Genomic DNA, 20,812 nt, shown 5'->3' with positions numbered 1-20,812 from the left:
TTGTATAGTAAACATGAACAACAGTCTTACCCAAAATGATATTTCCCTGAACAATTGTTCGCCTCTAATTCTCTATAGTTTTTTAGATGGATTTCTTTAATAATACTTTTTAATTTACTTTTCTGGGATTTCATTATATATTTGACATTCAAGTATAAAATGGTATTCATCTTCAATAGCGTTAGTGTTACACTTAGTACATAGTTTATTATTTTATCAACACTATAACATCTGCTTGTTTCTATACTTGAATTATGAGCTGATATATGATATATTTACAAATATATAGTGTGTATGTATATATAGTTTACAGGTCTATCTAAATAAAATTGTAATCATGTATACTATGTATATATCTATACAAATAACATTTACTCTATTTTCAATGACTGGCTATAAATTGGACTTTCTTATTTTTATTGAAACTTTTTTACTCTTATTTTCTTATTCATCTGTAAAAGTGTAGGAAATCAAATTTGTTATCAATTCACTCAAGTGAACATGGTGTATTTATTGACTTTTGAGAAACTGCTTCACCTAACATTAACAATTTACTTCAATAACAGTCAAACTAAACGAGAAAAGATGTTATCTGATGACACAATTGATGTTTGATACTATCTGCACTACATTTGTAACATAATTGATGTGGTATACTCATATCAATAATACTAATGATGAAACAATTACAAAACAGAAAAAGCTAAACAGTTAAAAGTAAAAGTAATAATAATAGGCATACAGAATAAACAATAATAGCTATACAGAAAAAACAATAATAGGTATACAGAATAAACAATAATAGGTATACAGAATCAATAATAATAGGTATACAGAATCAATACACAAACTGCATTAACTGAGAATATAATCAGATACAGTGTGCTTTTGACCGTAAGCGATAAAATCAGAATCGGTTAATGCCATAAACGACCCCGTTTATATAGTGTCTGGTCAACTATGTTTTAACTTGAAATACTAGTTATAATATATCAAACACATTCTGCATTTGTATGCGCTTGTCCTAAGTCAGTAACCTATTGTTCGATGGATATGGTTTGTTGGTTTGGTTCATATGTGTTTCTCTGTTACAAGTCCTCAGTCGTCCTGTATGAATGGTTTTACACTAGAATTTATAGTTTGCTGATTGGTGTGCGCCGAGGCTTCGTACTTTGACCTATAGTTAACTGTTATTACATTGGGACTCGAATGGACAGTGTTCAAACCACATCTTCTTGATTATATTTATTGTTTACCATTGACTTTTTTGTCAATTTAATTAGTAAATTATAGTTTGAGTAGTTCATTACATTTTTCTAATATGCCAATTTTTCACATATTCAATATTTATCCTATTGACCGCAAATGGTGAATACAAAAATGAGTTAACAAATATCGTTCAAAGCATCAGATACCACACTATCGAAAAACTGCATGAATCTTTTCCATCAATTCTGAAAAATTTAAAAGAAATTCTGTCAAAAAATCATTTGCAAAACGTGTTTGCATCCGATAGTGAGATAATATAATGTACCTAATTAGAGAAACATACGTTTACCTTAACATGAAGAATAACTTAGTTGTTGTTGCTTTATCCAGATGATTTGTTGGATGTATTATTATTCATTTTAAATTTGAATTGATGATGCAGACTTGGTTTAAGTATTTGTTTGATTTTTCCGGATGTTGTCATATTTTGTATGCATCTAAATGATGTTGAACTACAGTTAAATCGTATACATAATATACATGTCTGAAGCATATTTACGTCGACAGATACAATACAATAATTCAAAATATGTGAAATAGATCAACAAGGTATAAAACACAAGTCGTAAATATCGATTTGTTTTCACTTTGACATTTTTAAGTCTAAATATATTTAATAGCTGTTTAAGAACATTTGTTTTGATTAGGAGGTAATGTAATGGACACTTTCTACGCATATTATACAAAACGTCACAAAAACGACAAGCACATCATGCATACAAATGGTCAGGTGTTCTAAATTCGGGGTTGATATATTTGGTTTTGTATACTTGCATTCCTATTTTTCTTTTCTGTATAAAAGCAAGCATTTTTCTAATAGTTTTAGAAAAGTATTATATCATCTGACAAACTTGTTAATTGAAAGTTGCAGTTTATCTACCTTTATAAACAAGGAAATGTAAACAGGATAAATTTTTGTATTCACGTTTTCCTATCTTAATGGTCAATAGCCGAGAATAAAGGGCAACGTTTTTTTATGACTTCACAGAATTGGTTTTACTGTTTTGTGTAGTAATATTTTACTGTTGTACTCTATACCATCGATTTCTATTTGAGCGTGGTGCTATCTGTCTTTCAAGATTTAGGATTTGTTCCTGTACTTCAAACATGAAAAAGATATTACTTAAGTTACCTGCTTTCATTCGTTCTTTTATCTCTTCAAAACTCCTTGTCTCTAATTCCATTTTTATGATTTCGTCGAATCGTTTTACGTAGGATTCACCTGCTGGATTGTTACGCTGATCAAATCTAGTTAGCATAGCATGAACTATTTTGATTAGTGTTTCGTATCGTGTGTCATCTAATGCAAAGACAGAAGAATGCTGCATTTCATTTCTGATCACACGTATCCGTTGAATGTCGTCACCAATAGTAGTTTCATTGGTAGAAATCTCGTCAACCTTTCCTATATTCCTAAAGCCTTGACTTGGAAAGTTTATTTTTAAAGCACAATATTTCTTACACATTTCTGTTATGTCCAACTTTTTACGATCAAGTATTTCTCCAGTCTTTGTATCTAAGAATAAGCGATCGTATAAAACGCCTGATAATACCTCTAGAACTATCTTTGACATTCTGACGTAATTCTGTTCCTCACTACTTAATCTAACGGGAGCCTATAATATCAATGAAATATATGTAATGATAGAAACTAATGCTATATAATTGCCATCTATTAACAGGTAGATAGACCTACAAATATGGTCAAGGCAGTAAATACACCGGGACAGTGAAAAAGGATAGAACACAGAATTAATGATAGACATACGAATATGGTCAAGGCAGTAAATACACCGGGACAGTGAAAAAGGATAGAACACAGAATTAATGATAGACAGACAAATATAGTCAAGGCAGTAAATACACCGGGACAGTGAAAAAGGATAGAACACAGAATTAATGATAGACATACAAATATAGTCAAGGCAGTAAATACACCGGGACAGTGAAAAAGGATAGAACACAGAATTAATGATAGACAGACAAATATAGTCAAGGCAGTAAATACACCGGGACAGTGAAAAAGGATAGAACACAGAATTAATGATAGACAGACAAATATAGTCAAGGCAGTAAATACACCGGGACAGTGAAAAAGGATAGAACACAGAATTAACGATAGACAGAAAATTCAATGTGACGTCAGAATATTCAAAATTACGTCAAATTTATTTGAATAATTAAAAAACTATAAAAAAAAAGATATACATATATATCATTGCAAGCATGCGAGATTTGTACAAAGCATGACACAATGTTTTTAAAAATATACTAGAAGTATTTCCATTCAACAATAATTTTACAGAGCATTTTTTTTAAATGAGCTAGCTACGTAGTATGTTGTTCGACAAAGATAGATATTTAGGGCTATTCAAAATGCTATGATATTCAACGCAACCAAGTAAACATGGCGTTCTTTTCAATTGATTGAAGATGCATTATTACATGTATTTCATTACCTTGAACATACATAAAACAACTCAGAATTTCATTTATGATTTCAAACATTTAAATATATATAACTCAACGGTTACTTTCGCTTTTCGTGATATTTTTCGTGTCATGTTGTTTTTCAACCCGGAACAGAAATATGAATCGATGAAGACCCTAGGGTAATCTGTATTTTTTTTTCGCAAATTGTATTTTGATTTATGAAAAGCTATTCATACATTTACAATGCAATCTTTATTTTATATGAAGTCCCACAAAAAATGTAAAAAGAGTGTATGTTTTTCTCATGCGATACTTTTTACGGAATACGGTTAGGTGAGCTTTAAATTATAAGTGATAGTGTGGATTACGCAAATGTTTGAAGTTGGTCGGGTTTTGCATACATTTCCTGTAAAACAAGTTTTGTTGTTTTCCTCTTATAGTTGATGTGTTTACCTCAGTTTTAGTTTGTAACACGGATCTGTTTTCGCTCAATAGATCTATGACTTTCGAACAGCGGTATATATGAAATTTAGTCCTGGTATCTATGATGAGTTTATTTACAACCACTGCCGGTAGAGTTTTATTTCCCCGAGGGTATCACAAGCCCAGTAGTCAGCACTTTCTGTGCTGACATGAATTATCATTGATATTGTTATATTATAAGTTAACTGTTTACAAAATTTTGATTTTTTTGAAATACTAAGGCTTTTCTACCTCAGGCATAGATTTACCTTAGCTGTATTTAGCAACACTTTTAGGAATTTGGGATCTAAATGCTCTTCAACTTCATACTTTATTTGGCTTCTTTTTTTTTTTTTTTTTTTTTTTAACTTTTTTGGATTCGAGCTTCACTGATGAGTCTTTTGTAGACGAAATGCACGTCTGCCGTATATATAAAATTTAGTCTTGGTATCTATGATGAGTTTATATACTACTGTTGCCTTTATTTGACACATTTAAAAAAACCTGTCATATTTGACACGTACAACTTCTTGGAATTTTGGATCCTTAATGCTCTTCAACTTTGTACAGTCGCGCATATTAATTGCGAATGGACCCAATACTTTTGTCTTTATCACAACCAGTCCACACTGATACTGACATTGGCAACGAGTACACATCAAAGGAATTAATATACAAATTACCAATAATTGGATTTCATCATGTCACAAATATATGCCCACTAAATGAAAATAATCTAAAGCAAATAAAGACATTACCTTTGATTTTTCACCAGACCAATAGTCTTTATATTTATGAACTGTCGCATGTTCTTCGCAATAATAATTTTCCCCATCATTTACTTGATCAAATTCACGGAATCCTGTGTCAAAGGAGAAACTGGTGGTCTCACACTTCCATTTTTTCTTGAAAGATACTGTTTTCAACTTGTATCGCGTGTTGACAATTCTGTTGATTTCTCTTTCGACAACTTTTAAAACAGCTTGGTTAATCTCTGTATCTACTTCATCCCATTGCCATACTTGCAGCTGAATCATATGGCTACTCTTTGCTAATACAAATTTTGCACAGCCAGTTCTGCCAATATTGAATACACAACAATCCTTGAAGAGACCTATCTCGCCCTTTACCACTGCTAGAGGATATTCTCGTAGACAAGAGACAATCAGATTGCTGATTAGATACGGCGGTAAAAAACTAAAGACAAAACACAAACATGTAGATTTGCTAGCATTTGGGACGTTAAACAATGCATCAATATCCTTAATTTTTAATGTTTGAAGCATGCATGGAACATAAAAACTATGCTCCCTTTGTACATTTCCACTTTCCGTCAGTAGCAATGGATAGATGATAATGTCAAACTTTTCAATTACTTCCAGTATATGCTCTTTATGAATTCTCATGTCTGCTGATTGTTTCTTGAATATTTCTTCCAATAGTTTAGCATCCATCTTTCCTGTTTTCTTGAAGTTGTCCCATTGTAAGTGTGGTAATTCAAATTGAAACTGCTGGGCTGTAACAATGCATTTAAAGGCATTTGCTAACCATTGGGGATCAAGTATGATGTATGACGGAATGTCTTCAAAAAATATCACGTTACCAATTTCATGTTGATACCTGAGAAAGAGATGAAGCTCCTTGTTATCAGTTATCGGAAGTGGTATTTTCTCACCTAGTTCTTTTAATCTTTCAAAAGAAATTATTTGTTTTCCGATCGTAAGTTCAGAGTTGATGGCTTTTTCCATCTGAATAAATTTAACAGGATATTCTCGATTCCAATTTGCAGTACTCTTTGCTGTGGCAAATATATCATTCCTCAATTTTTCAAAAGCATCTTCCACATCCTCTGTGTTGGAGATCAGGTGAATTGATCTCAGGTGAAGCTTGGAATCTTTAAATATTTTATCAGTGTAGGATTCGAGACGTTTTCTGCATTGTTCTTCGTCCTTTCGCAAAAACAAAAACAGTGATATTGTATTATTTCATTATCATTTAACTTAAACAGTCTTAGATACATGATTTCTTATAAGATGTTTTTGGCTGTAACTATTACTACTCTCATATCTGTACTTTTCTGTGTCTTTTTTTCTAGAGCGGATTTATAAATACTCTGGCTTTCCTAAATTGTTATGATATAAGTTAGGCTGTTAGTTTTCGCATTGAATTGTTTCATATGTTTTTAAGCCGGCTTTGAGTCTTTTGTTTTTATGCTGATTGGTTTGTGCTTCGTACCGATCCAATGGGGAGGGTTGCATGTTCACAAACATGCTTAACCCCCACAACATTCTTAATGTGTCTATGTGTCTGTCCGACGTCAGTAGCCTGTAATTCAGTGGTTGTTGTTGATTCAAGCATGTCTGTCAATTTTTTATTTAATAAATTGTATCGCTATAAATAAGGCCATAAGTTTTAAAAACTTTTTCCTTTGTTTCAAATTTTTCATTTCGCGGACTATACGGTGTGTATTATTCTCGTTGTTGTACGGTTACCTACATTGTATGAGTGCTTATCATTTTTATCTGGTAGGTAGTTGTCTCATTGTCATACCTCATCTCCTTATTTACATACACTGTTATAGTAATAACATCTTCGAGTAGTGTGGGTACACATAAAAACATTTTTTAAACTTGAACTTTTTGTGTTTGAGTTGATATTGTAGCACTCCTTTATTCTCTTTTCCTTTTCTGGCAATTGTAACTAGAAACATGTTCATGTATAGTTTATGTTTAGTCAGTCTTAAAAAAACCCAGTACAGTAACATTTAAGGAATGATATCTTTTAAGATCATACAAACACATTCATTTAACGACAAACTCAATGGTCCAATACAAATTTTTGAAAAGCACACCAAAAATAATTTTGCTTTTAAGTTTTCAATATAGCTTACGGCTACTAGTTAGTTCAATCAATACTTTTCTAAGATCAGTATGAAAACTTTTTTACAAGATTTTCTTTTTTTTCACGTCAATGTTGCAGTATCAGTCAATGTTGAGCAAAGTCCAGTTAGTTATTTGTAAATATGAGAAATTAAATAATGTAATGATAGGTTTAACATTAGCCAAAACTATAGACTTTTTTTTTGTTAGCAATACAATTGCAGCTTAAAAATAGATTTATTGAATGATGATCGTTTTAGAGTTTCCATCAAATCAGCGGCGGTCAATATATTTGAGAAATGTCTTCGATGATAAATGAACATAGCTTATATTTTAATAGTTTTCTTTTATCAAAGAAAACCCCAGTACTTCTAGCATCATCTCATTCACACTTCATTAAAAAAATGTCCTTGAAATGTAAAATCGTCAATTAGAAAGATCAAGCACAACTTTAAAAACTAAAACGACAATCAGCATTGACGAGCATGACCGTCAGGACAGAAAAAGATATACATTGTTATCAATATGACAAAGGTACATATTCGTACAGTAAAATGAAATAGATATTATACAATTTCCATAGTTTCTATTTAAACTGTGCCCTAACGTAACAGTGAATCAGCGATTCATTAACAACCAGTTTGATGTATAAGACGTCGTGGCAAACGTGATCTAATCGTATCTTATAAATCCGATACATTGGTGAAGTATTTCCAATGTCCATAGTCTAAACTTAACTAGAATTACGTTTTTTTACGAACACCAGTTAACATTACCTAAATATTTTCAAAGGCGCAAATTCAGTCGTCGTTGGCGTCAAGTTTTTATAAACAGAGACTAAATTAACATGTCTACTCCATTGTTACTTTGATATAAATACCTGAAATTTGTCCTTGTGTGTACCAATTGCAATAACTGGTGGATCTAGAAGGTTGTGAGCTCCTTCGAGCAATACAGCTTCCGTTTTGTTGTTTATGCTTCCATAACAATGTATTGTATCCATCCAGAAATTGAATGTGCCTGTGATTAAAGACAAATTAATATTTAAATATTTCGGTGGATGACTGCACATGAAATGTCTCTTAAGAATATAATTACTACATTCAATAAAAATACATAATGATTTATCCTGCAGACCGTTATAATACTGCAAGTAAAAAATATAACTATTTTAATCAGTGTTTAAACAGAGGCAAAAGTTACACACGGGCGAATCAACATTCATCAGTCAAAAAGAAAGCGATAACGATCGGACAGATAAAAAAAAAACCAAAGAATAGACAAACAAAAGTAAGCACAACATTATATAGAACACAATCAAGAGAACAAAATGAACCTTGCATAAATCAGGGTTGAATCGAGGTGCTCAAGAAGGGTACACAGATCCTATATCACATTCAGCACCCGTCTTGTTGTTTGTGGTAAGTACAAATTCGGCGATAAGTCTCACTTGTGGGTCAGAGTCGACGAAAATAGAACGATATTCTGGTAACTACAAATGGAACATGTCTATGGTAATCTGTGGTAATAATGCCAATTTAATGATGGAGTCTGTAAATTTTCCATGTACAGGAAGCAAAACGCTATACATTAATAAAACGCATTGCGGGGCGCAACTTGATAAGAGCGAAGAGGTCGAACCCTAAACAGTTTGGGCGAAAATCGACACTTCATTCATTCAAGCTTGATACAGATCTGAATTTGGATTCTGATTAAATATTTGACACATATGTATAAAGCTTTCTAAAAATTACTTTTTTCTAAAATTATAAACAAACCTACCATGAAGTTCTGCATAGTTAGATTCACCATATAAAAAAAAAACACCATTGAATTCAAATTATGTTAAGATCAAACTAAATTTAATTCGGACCCATAGGGCCTCAATGTGAATCAATTTAAACACGGGGCAAAAAATCAAAAATCTAAAAATACGGTTACATTTAGCATAATAAAGAACCCACCGTGTTCTAGACTTTGAATTAAATCCCATTGAATATGGTCAAGAAATGAACAATTGATACATTTGTATTAGAAAAGTTTTGTTTTTCCTAAACAATTCAGACCATTGCCCCAACAATAAATCCCGACCTTCTTTTTTGTATATGAAACCTTGTGGTAACATTTCATCAAGATCCAATCACTAATATGTAAGCTATTGTTTGGAAATCAAATGTCTTCGGACAACGCAAGATATCTGCGGTCGTATAACAAAGGATGTTTGTATGAGATAAGAAGAAAACAACATTTGTGGTGATATCTTTTTTGTGGCACAACTTTTTGGAATTTTGGATCCTCAATGCTCTTCAACTTTGTACTTGTTTGGCTTTATAAATATTTTGATATGAGCGTCACTGATGAGTCTTATGTAGACGAAACGCGCGTCTGGCGTACTAAATTATAATCCTGGTACCTTTGATAACTATTTAAGCAAGATATAAAATAGGTTAGCTACAAGTATATTACACGATTTTACGTGTAAATGAGAGTGGAAAGATATCAAAGGAACATTTATAATCATAAGACGAAAATAAACTGACAAAGACATGACAAAGAACGCCAAAGACTAAAACGACAATAAAAAATATTCAAAACACAACGTAGAGAACTTAATACTGAGCAACAGAAAACCCAACCAAAAACCGGGGGTGATTTCATACACTCACGGAAGATTCTCCTCTACATGTGCACACGTCGTGTTGTTCGTGTATTTAAAAACCTGGTGATAAGTGTAATTCGGTAGGCAAAAAGTGGCAGGATTATAGTAACGACTTTTGGAACATATCCGTCATCATCTTTAAAACAGATATTTAATGATGTTAAACCAACTATTGATGGCGTCTGTAAATTTTTAGAAAGGACAATTTCAACTGCACCTCTTTGACACTTGGCTTGATAGCTTTTTTGTGAGCAGCAACCTTCTTATATAAGGACATCATGATAGGAAATACAAGTCCTAGAATATCGTATCAATTTGGAGATATATACTTCATGGGAAGACACTGCTAGAATGTTGCTACATAGAAAATGAAAGAACAATTGGGAAGTTGAAGTCATCTCTTTTGTCACGAACTTTTGTTTTTATCCGATCCTCCTTGTCAATTTCTAGATGCAAGTCAAGATAGTAAATGCCTATATTAAATGAAACACGAAAAGTAGTGTTGTTTAGAGCAAATAATAAAAATCATTTAACAAAAAAGCCAGGGTACCGTTTCACAAAGCCTTCGTAAGTCTACGTGCCATCGTAAGTCCATCGTAAATAAATCGTAGGATTTACAGCCGTTTCACAAAGCCGTCGTAAGTTAAGATGATCGTAAATAAAGCGTAAATCCTGGCGTAACTTACTACAGCTATACCCAGTCGTAACTCCATCGTAGTTTTTCAACGAAAATAAATTAATCCATCTAACATGGCTGCAGCGTTCTTTATTCTTTGTCAAGATGCCTCAAATGTTAGAAGACGAAGAAGAATCTTCAATATAATTATAGAACTACACTTGAAGTCTTTCTTCGTTTGATTATTTGTATATTCAAGCAACTAACTTAATGCAAATCTAAGGTTATAATCATTGTTTACTCATCTTTTTTCCTATCGGCGTACGTCTTCACAAATTAATAAATAGGCTTTCTATCACGTCCGCGTTCTGAAATCTATTTATAATTATATCACTACAGGCACAGTGGTAATCGATAAAACGTTTAAAGAAGGATGTTTTATTCCCATTTTTAAAGTTATGTGTACAATATAAATCTCAAATCAGTGTTTCACAGTCAAACCAGATAATAATTATTTTTTGTAATTTCGGCCAAAAAAGAAATGTATTTTAATAAGAATATCGAAATAAATATCTGACTGTAATTAGTTTCGTGGTTAATGGAACTTATTGCAACTATTTAGATATATATATAAGGCATATATGCCTTTCGAGTGACTATTTTTGAATCAAAGATCATATATATCAAAACTAATAGGGGGAAAGCTGCAGATCAATAAGACTTTGTGTAGATGCGACATGTCTTCAAAAATTAATACAGTAGAAAAAACATTTGGAAGCGGGAGGGGAAGTTAAAGATTGAAAAGTGAAGCATTTTTTTCTGTTTACTTTAATTTTTTTTATTTAGGGACATCGCCACATGCACCTGTTTCTATCAATGGAAAGGTCGACTATCAATATGTAATATATATGGATAGTCGACCTTCCCATTGATAGATCGAAACAAGTGCCTGTGCACATCTCTCCTCGGTCCTTCTTCTTTTAAGCATTTTATTTAGGGAAAGAAAGACAATTATTCTATACACATTAGCCGTTTTAGCTATACAAAACTGTTGGAAATGTAGGTTATACGTTAATAAGACAGCAACCAAATGACAAAGACAAACTAAGGACATCCAGAAGGCAACATAGTATAGTATAGTTTTCAACAATATAGATAGATGTCTATGTTCCAGACCATATGAATATCTGTACCGTACGCGTACTTTTTCAAAATACGCGGCATACGTCGGACTGTTCGCGTACGGTCTGTCAGATTTTAAGAAGTTGGTCAAGTTTTAATACAAATAAATATATTACAGATCAACATGACATAAATCTCGAATTGATATAAAAAGTTCAATTGTAATGGAATAAAAACTTATTGTTTTGACTCTTTTAATAGGTCGCGTTAGTTTAATCTGGTAAGCTCCTGTATTTAGCATGAAATTCAATATTGGTCACTGAATTGAAGCCGACAAAATGTGGGTGAAAAGTTTTTAGAAAATTTAGGATTTTTTTTAGAAAAAATCGTCAAAACAGCTGTTTCCTTGTGAGACAACAGATCAATTTCTAGTTTTAATATAAAAAAAAAATTGATAGAAACGATACAAAAAAATAACATTAAATCGCAATTCTCCAAATAATGTAAAAATTACATGCTTTGCATATTCTTTAGCTTTTATATACTTAGTAGGCAACCCTTTTTGTTGGTTGGTTGTAGCATAATATTCTCATGCACCGACTTTTAAAAGAGACCACAAAAACTCTACGTGTGGATACTCTTATAGTATTAAGCATCCTATCCCATTAATAGGCGCTTGAATACCAGATATTTATTTGGAATAACCCAAGATATATGAGGTTGTGAATGACGTTTACAGATATAGAGAATAATGCCCCTCCCCCCCTCCCCCCCAAAAAAAAAGAGAAAAAAGAGAGAGAATATAAAGTAAAGTTGACAAAAACTAAACTCTGCGTTTTCTCCATACCAAATCAAATATTGATATACGTATATCATGTGGAATGAAATGTTGAACTGGTCCTTATCAGAACTGGTTCAATGATTTTAGCCATGCAAATTATGTTCATTAATAAGCATCGGTATTTTCGTCCACTATTGCAGACTTAGTTAACCTTACATCCTTCTCTTACATTGTGTCAATAATAATTACAACAAGTTATATATATAGCACGCCTTTTACGAATTAACTTATTTAATTCACGAAAAGCGTAGCTTTGAGTTGATTAAATATATTAATGAGTAAGGCGTGTCTATATATGATTTGTAACATTAATGGGCTACAGGGTTAGGGTTTAACCTTTAACACATGTTAAAGGTTAAACCCTATCCAATACAACATTTCTGTACTTTTAGATACGTCAATCAAATAGTGGCTTGATACTATATCTGATGTACAATGTAAGAAAATTAATGTCAGTTGGATTTGTTTGTACGATACTAAAAGGTACGTTTAAAATTCAAAGAATTGTTGCCGTTTGATTCATACTCGATAGTCATTTATTTTTCTTCCCAAAAATTCTTAAAAAAGGGTGTGTGGTTGGGACAGAAAAAAAAAGGAGAGGGGGGGGGGGGGGGGGGGGCGGGGTTAATGCAAAAATTTCTTCTATGATTATTTGCAATCAAAACATAAAAAAAGACTTGTAGTTTCAAAGGACGTTGTGATAAAAAGGAAACATACTCCCTAATACCAATCATAAAGGTAAATCAAAATGTTCTTTCATTACCCCAAAACTGGGGAAGATCGGTTAATTGATTGCGTGTCGAATTCATGTAAGGTCCAGGGACAAATGTTTGAAGCTTGTCCAATACACGAAAATAGAACTTTATGTGGGGGCCCGGGGGGGATATGTTTCCTATTCTTCTAAAAAGATATTCTCATCCCAGATTTTATGAACATTTTTTTTTATTCTGGTCAAGCAGATGACAAAAAATAAATTCTGAATCCAGATTTTCCCCATACCTTATAGTGTTAAATATTGGGAAAAAAAATTTGAAAGCGTTGAAAAACTAAATAAGATTGATCGCGTTTTTAGCGAAAACAAATTTCCGACTGAGACAAAAAAACATAGCCCCCATGAAGTTCAAATGGTTGCTCCCTAATTACTACCCCAAGGAGGTGGAGCTAGACTGTGCATTAACAACTTTTGAGATGGTAGTTAATGCACTGGTTTTAGCTCCTCCCATTCTTTACTTTTCAAACGAGAAGTTCTCTACGGCGGGATTGGAGAGTGAAATAACTAAAAAATCATTCAGTTAACGCACTCTGCTTAAAATAACCGAGTTAACTCACCAGAAGATCAAAGGAAAATTTACCATTCATGTTACAATGAAATTTCGTGAAAGAGTTCCAACAAAATTCTCAATTTTTGGAACGAAGCATGCACAAAAAACAGAAACAGTTGAAGAGCTATCAGACCAAATAGAACCGAAGAAATAGCCAAATCATGCAGACGAAGATCAACTTTGTCTAATGGAGTTGAAACCTTAGCTTCTTTATAATTTCAAAATTTATGGATAATTTTAAGGTAGTCGCAGAATACAAACGTCTCTTTCGCCGGAATGATTCCTACGTCCTCAGTTTCATATTTGAGAGATCCATAATTCATTCCAATTAAAAAAACAAAAAAAACAAAAAAAAAAACAATATATTTTATATATAGATCTGGAAGACGGATGACATTGTTTTTCATTTTTTGGGGGGTTGGGGAAAACCTATTTTTCTCTCACTACGAATTAAAGTTAAAAAAAATTTTAAATCCTCCAAAACGATTATATTGATAAGCATTTTTTTTTTTTATATTGGGCTATCAATAATAAATCTAACCTGTTCTGGTGATACATTTTTTACTTTGTCAGATTCCAGATAACTCTTTATGTCGGATAACTAATAATGCTGTATATGTTATTAAACTTTATGCTCAGCGCTAGCTTCTCATTACTATTTCCTCATATATTACAAACTAGATAAGATCAAATATAACTAATTTCATCTAATCTACTGCTTAAATAATTTTTATTGTTATCCCATATATCCAAATTATTACAAATAAGCTAAGTTACAATATTTATATTTTTCTGTGTTTCGTTTTGATCAGAAATTTAACAAAATTGATAAATGGTTTCATTTGTGTAGTGCAAATTCTAAAGGGGCACATAATTTAAAGTATAAGCATATTTTTAATGCTGAAAAGATAAGAATGGCTAAAAGAATTACAGAACAAAGAAATGCAACCCCCACCCCTCATTGCCCCTAAACCCTCACTGTGTCGGATAGCTTCGTTGAATATATTTGACTGTTTTTGCCTCCAAAAAGAATATTGGTACAAAGTGTTGTTAATATATGTATTTTAAATTACTGAAGAGGTGAACACAAAGAAAAATATTGCTTGACTCACGGTAAAGTTTGCTATGTATTCTAACCAAATTAAAATCATAAAAAAAATCATTTGTGTTTAACCCATTCAATAATGAAAAAGAACCTCACTAAAAATATGGCCAGATAAACAATAAAACTTCGGAGATTTCTTATCTATTTTATAATCAAAGCGCTGTAAGCACTGTAGGCAGTTAACCAAAAACCAAGGCAAACATAATTATGAAAACTGTGGCAATGTTGCTTCAACTTTTTTTTAAAGATTTAAAAGAACAAACATTAAACATTCATATATAATTGTACATTTATGCTGTTTAATGAATTAATCATTAAGGCAAATAATTCATATTTTATCAAGGTTTTCAATAGCAATGCACATGACCACGAATGGTCATGAGTATAGACCACGAATGGTCATGAGTCTTTCATGAGTCTGCAGTGGTACAAATTTGCAATGATTGCAGTTCTTCTAGTTGATTGTAATTGTTCGTATTAGTTGACTGTATGTAGTTCAAGTTGACTTTAGTACGAGCTTGTAAAAGTATGAATGGACTTGCTTCCCTGGAAAGAAAACTGAGTTTGTGTTGTACAGTATGAGACACAAATCAGACAAATGTTTACTACTACAGGGATCAATGGTGAGGTCTGACTGACCTGTCCATAGTAAATGTAAATGACTCCCACCTTCACCCCAAGTCCATGATGTCTAAGTTTGGAATAAAATGACAGGTGTTAGGGTCTAGCAAAGTGATATGCATATGTGTCGCCTATGAGATTGACCTTGTATGTCATTCAATCTTTTTTGAAATGACAAACAGGAATGAATATGGTTTAGGCGTTGGTATCTCAATCTTTTACAAGTTCTCAAAACACACTCAAGAGGGTGTGGGGTGACCCTAGGGACTACCCCTATTTTTCATTTGATTTTTTATATTGTCCCATACATGAATATATATGGTTTATGAGTGGGGATCTCGACCGTTATCAAGTTTTCAAACAGGAGGGGGTGGGGGACCCCAGTGACTTCCGCTATATTTTATTTGATATGTTATATTGTCTAATACATGAATATATATAGTTGAGGGGTGGGGATCTCATCTGTTTCTAATTTATCAAACAGGAGTGGGTAGGGTGACCCTAAGGACTCTCCCTATATTTCATTTGATTAGTTCTCATACATGAATATATATGGTTTAATTTAAAGGTGGGAATCTGGACTGTTTCCAATTTCTCAATCAGGAGGGGTGGGGTGACTGCAGGGACTCCCCCTATATTTCATTTAATTTAGAGTTGGGGATCCCAATTGTTTCCAAGTTCTTAAACATGAGGGGTAGGGTGACCACATGGACTTCCCCTATATTTCATTTGATTTGTTATATAGTCTTCTTATACATGAGTATATATGGTTAAGGGGTGATGATCTCGAATTTTTCCAAGTTCTTAAACAGGAGGGTGTACAGTGACCATTGGGACCTCCTTATAAGATTTGTAATATTGTCCCATACATAAATATATATTATTTAAGATCATTGCGGATCTCGACTGTTATAAATTCTCAAACAGAAAGGGGTAGAGTGGCCCTACGAACTCCACCTATATTTCATATAATTTGTTATATTGTCCCATACATGAATATATATGATTTAGGGGTGGGGATCTTGACTGTTACCAAGTTCTCAAACAGGAGGGGTGGAGTGACCCCCAGGGAATCCCCTTATATTTCATTTGATTAGTTATATTGTCCCGTACATGAATAAATATGGTTTAGGGTTGAGGATCTCGAATGTTTCCAAGTTCCCAAACAGGAGGGTTTACAGTGACCATAGGGACCCCCTTATTATTCCTTTGATTTGTAATATTGTCCCATACATCATTGTACATGAATATATATGGTTTAAGATTGGGGATCTCAACTGTTTTCAAATTCTCAAACCGGAAGGGGAAAAGAGTGGCCCCACGAACTCCACCTATATTTCATATGATTTGGTTATATTGTCCCCTACATGAAGAGATATGGTTTAGGGATGGGGATCTTGACCGTTACCAAGTTCTCAAACAGGAGGGGTGGGGTGACCCCCAGGGACTCCCCTATATTTCATTTGATTATATATATATTGTCCCATACATGAATAAATATGGTTTAGGGGTGGGGATCTCGACTGTTTCCAAGTTCTAAAATATGAGGGGGTGGGGTGACCCTAGGGACTTCCCCTATTTTTCATTTGATTAGTTATTTAGTCTCATACATGAATGTATATGGTTGAGGGGTGGGGATCTCATCTGTTTCGAAGTTATCAAACAGGAGGAGGTAGAGTGGCCCAATGGACTCCACCTATATATTAAATGATTTGCTTACATTCAGGTATCATATAATATAGTTGCACTATTTGTGCCTGTCCCATGTCAGGAGCCTGTTATTCAGTGGTTGTCGTTTGTTTTTGTGTTACATATTTGTTTTTTGTTAAAAAAATTATATAAATAGGGCCGTTAGTTTTCTCGTTTGACTTGTTTTACATTGTCTTATCGGGGCCTTTTATAGCTGACTATGCGGTATGGGCTTTGCTCATTTTTGAAGGGTGTACGATGACCTATTGTTGTTAATGTCTGTGTCATTTTGGTCTCTTATAGATAGTTGTCTCATTGGCAATCATACCAGATCTTTTTTTTTTATATAAGAAACTTCCAGCTATTTTAACTGACCTATCAAAATTGAGAAGAAAAAAATACCCCTTGAAATTGCAGTAATATGTTTAACTTGAAAAGCATCTAATATGCATTACCAACATTTATCACTGATAAAGAAAACTTTATGTGTTACATATTTGTTTTTCGTTCATTTTTTTACATAAATAAGGCCGTTAGTTTTCTCGTTTGAATTGTTTTACATTGTCTTATCGGGGCCTATTATAGCTGACTATGCGGTATGGGCTTTGCTCATTGTTGAAGGCCGTACGGTGACCTATAGTTGTTAATGTCTGTGTCAGTTTGGTCTTTTTTATATTATACTGTTACCAGGAACATATATATATTGTTAGATAAACTGTTCCCAGATGTCACGTTGTAATGGAATTTGACATTAAAATTGGTGTACAAAATATTATCTGCTTTTTCTTTCTTTTACATATATCTGTTGGTTTTCAATTCTAGTGTTTATATTTATTTACCATGCATAGATGTATTTTGTCACCTGTCTGGATTTTTTCAGTTGATATCCAAAACCCGGGATTACCCTTATCCGCTACCGGAATCGGATCCGATATTGTAATTGTCTTCTCGCGGCAGCCATTTTTTTTCGATGTTGTTTTTGACAGACAGTTAGATACGATTTTACTCGGATTTACACATTATTTGTCGGCGATTTTCTGTATAAAGCTAGCGATTGAACAAATTGACCATCGCTGCCATGAATAGTAATGATGAAAATAAGTTTGAGATCGTTTATTAGGAAACTGTGGTAAAAATGTTTGCAAAGTTATTTTTTATTTTCTTTCACGGTCCGTCAGGCATGTCGGGCGTAGCTAGTAACCAAGTAGTAAGTCCGACTGCAAAAGTGGAAGGTCGTAGACCTCGGACCACCGCTAATTTGAATCCCTGCGTCCAAATTTAAAAGATACGAAAATTTCAACTTCTAATTCAAAATTGCCGCCAACAGCGTGATCAGTTGAAATATATTAATAGACTACTGACGTAGAAGACTACGTATTGACGACAAACAATATTCCTACGACTTTTGCAATTTGGGAAATATTAACTACTTGTCTTTAGAGATTTTCGGCGATTAAATACTTCATACATTTGTTCTTTGACATCTTAGCCAAAAGCTCAGGGGAGAATAAACTACATAAGGATTCCTAATGTGCTCTACTTCCTATGTGCAACTTCAAAACTTTTGGGAAAATCGACGATCATTTAAGGTTTTTCTGGTCATATTTTTTGTAATCCAGAATGAAAAGTATGAAAAAACTGTCCAATAAGTTCTAAATAATATAGTAGCCAGCTAGATGATAACAATGGCACGTATTTCAGAATTTATTGGGTAGAACACAAATCCAGGGTGCTCGCATAAGGCAGCTTAACTGCCTAAAAATCACTCATAGACTTACTTGGTAATATTTTTTTTAAAAATACCGATTTTAGTTGAAATGATCGGACATTTTTTGAGTGGGAACTCACTTTTGTCCTATGACTGTAAGCGTCATATATCTTGAATTAATATTGAAAACGGACTAACATTCTTTAGTTGTATTAATATTGGTATAAAAATATCTCCATAATTCGCCATCCATAATCATTATTTTTAAAAATGTTTATTTGGCATGCCATACTCGATAAAAGTGCGGACGTGAAAGAAAGCACTCTTCTCGGTTTACGATACACTTACGATGATACACACGACGTAACTTGCGATCAACTTAGTAGTTCTTTACGATGTCTTTGTGAAACACACGTAACGGGAACGTAGAACCACACGTAAACCGATCGTAAACTGATACGATCATCGTAAGTTAAGAAGGCTTTGTGAAACGGTGGCCAGGTATTAAAATTTGCTGTCTTAAATGTTTAGTTTCATTGTTTTTATATGAACTGAATATCAAGAATAATTCGTATCTACGTTTAATATAATTATATCTTTGAATTTGATAAGGAAGCACAAATTGACTTTACAAACCGTAGGATTCTGTGTCATCTATGTCATGTAAATTTGCTACGACAAGAAAAATTGCTTCTGAATTCAAAAACGTTTGATGTGTGTTGTAATACTCAATGTCACCAGCGAAATCCCACACTGTTAAATTTGCAAAGCCGTCTTCGTCTTGTAAGTCTACAGTAGATCCGATTATACTTAACAGCTCATCCTTTGCCAGTTTAGAAATCGGCGGTTCTGTAATCTCCGGATAAGCAAACTGATAATTCATTTTGGCATGTTTGGGTTGAGGTTCTTCGTCATGTTCAATATTTTTGGTGATTGTGCCCTTATTATCATCTGTTGATATCTGATCTGATGAAAATATCTCCAACATGTCATGCTTTGGTTTTTCTTTATCTTGATGCAACTCTTTGACAATTGACTGCAATATTCTATTGTTGATACTTTTTTCTTCCACGAATCTTGTATCTACAAAAAAAATATTAAAAAGTGTTCATAGCTAGTAAAGGAGAAATCTATGGAAGTTATGATTAAACTTCACCGATTTCATATGTTATACAATAAAGAAACAATACAGAAAACCACGTCCACCCCTTTCTCAGAAACTAAACACATAAACAATAATCTGTTAAGGCAACAGGTCATTATCAAGAAAAAAGTGAATTAACAAAAATACCGAACTCTGAGGAAAATTCAAAACGGAAAGTCCGTATTCAAAGGGCAAAATCAAAGCTTAAACACATCAAACGAATAAGGGTATCTGCATTAAAAAAATATAGATATCAATAACATTTTATTTTCATATAAAACCTTTACAGTAACAACTATCGCAGTAATTAAAATAATGAAATTACAGTAGAAATAAAGTATTTGCTAAAGAATTAAATTGCCAAAGGGTTTATACAACACTCAAGCCAGACATCCATCTGATTATAAGACATTTTCATTTAGTTTTTTTGCGCTGATTGGATTGCATTCTTGAGAACATTTTTTAATAAGACATTGAAGATCATATAAACATGAAATGCAGGCACTAAAAATGTATTAAAAAAAATCCTAATTACACAGCTTTTTAAGTCTCAAGTATAAAAGAGTACACTGGAAAACAGTATAATTATAAAAAAATTAACATTTTTACATATAATAAAACGGATGCGTGGATAAGTTTACATAAGCATAGTCATTTTTGCTAATAAAAATATTTTGTGATAATATAGTAGAGATTATAAGTCTGTATTTTAGTTTAAATTACATCCAACATGCCTATCTTTAATTCCATTAATTAAATATTGAATATTCATATTAGGTCTGAGACATACGGTTCATACTAGGTCTGAGACATACGGTTCATACTAGGGTCTAACAAAAACGTGTTTCCAAGAACTGAAAAAATAAAAAAAAAGAGTAAATACATAAAAATAGCATACACAGAACTTGAAAAAAAACTTGAAAATTATGTTTACTATGTTTT

General features: G+C 32.8%; 2 protein-coding genes across 2 annotated transcripts in view; both read right to left on the bottom strand.

Annotated features, from left to right (window-relative positions):
• The window catches only part of LOC134718332 (uncharacterized), a 248,398-nt gene that overhangs the window by 198,098 nt on the left and 29,488 nt on the right, over positions 1 to 20,812 (bottom strand). The gene's annotated exons all lie outside the window — the stretch shown is intronic.
• Positions 886 to 20,072, bottom strand: LOC134719179 (uncharacterized). Its single transcript, XM_063582151.1, has 5 exons — positions 19,363 to 20,072; positions 7,924 to 8,063; positions 4,923 to 6,113; positions 2,402 to 2,885; positions 886 to 1,454 (listed from the first exon to the last, which is right to left on the bottom strand). Exons 1-5 carry the CDS (start codon positions 19,712 to 19,714, stop codon positions 1,420 to 1,422), a joined length of 2,202 nt encoding a protein of 733 aa, XP_063438221.1. The 5' UTR covers positions 19,715 to 20,072; the 3' UTR covers positions 886 to 1,419.

The sequence above is a fragment of the Mytilus trossulus genome, chromosome 5 (genome assembly GCF_036588685.1).
Source record: "Mytilus trossulus isolate FHL-02 chromosome 5, PNRI_Mtr1.1.1.hap1, whole genome shotgun sequence".
Taxonomy (NCBI): domain Eukaryota; kingdom Metazoa; phylum Mollusca; class Bivalvia; order Mytilida; family Mytilidae; genus Mytilus; species Mytilus trossulus.
The sequence above is the reverse complement of the archived record's forward strand: the minus strand, read 5'-3'. Positions and strand labels throughout refer to the sequence as shown.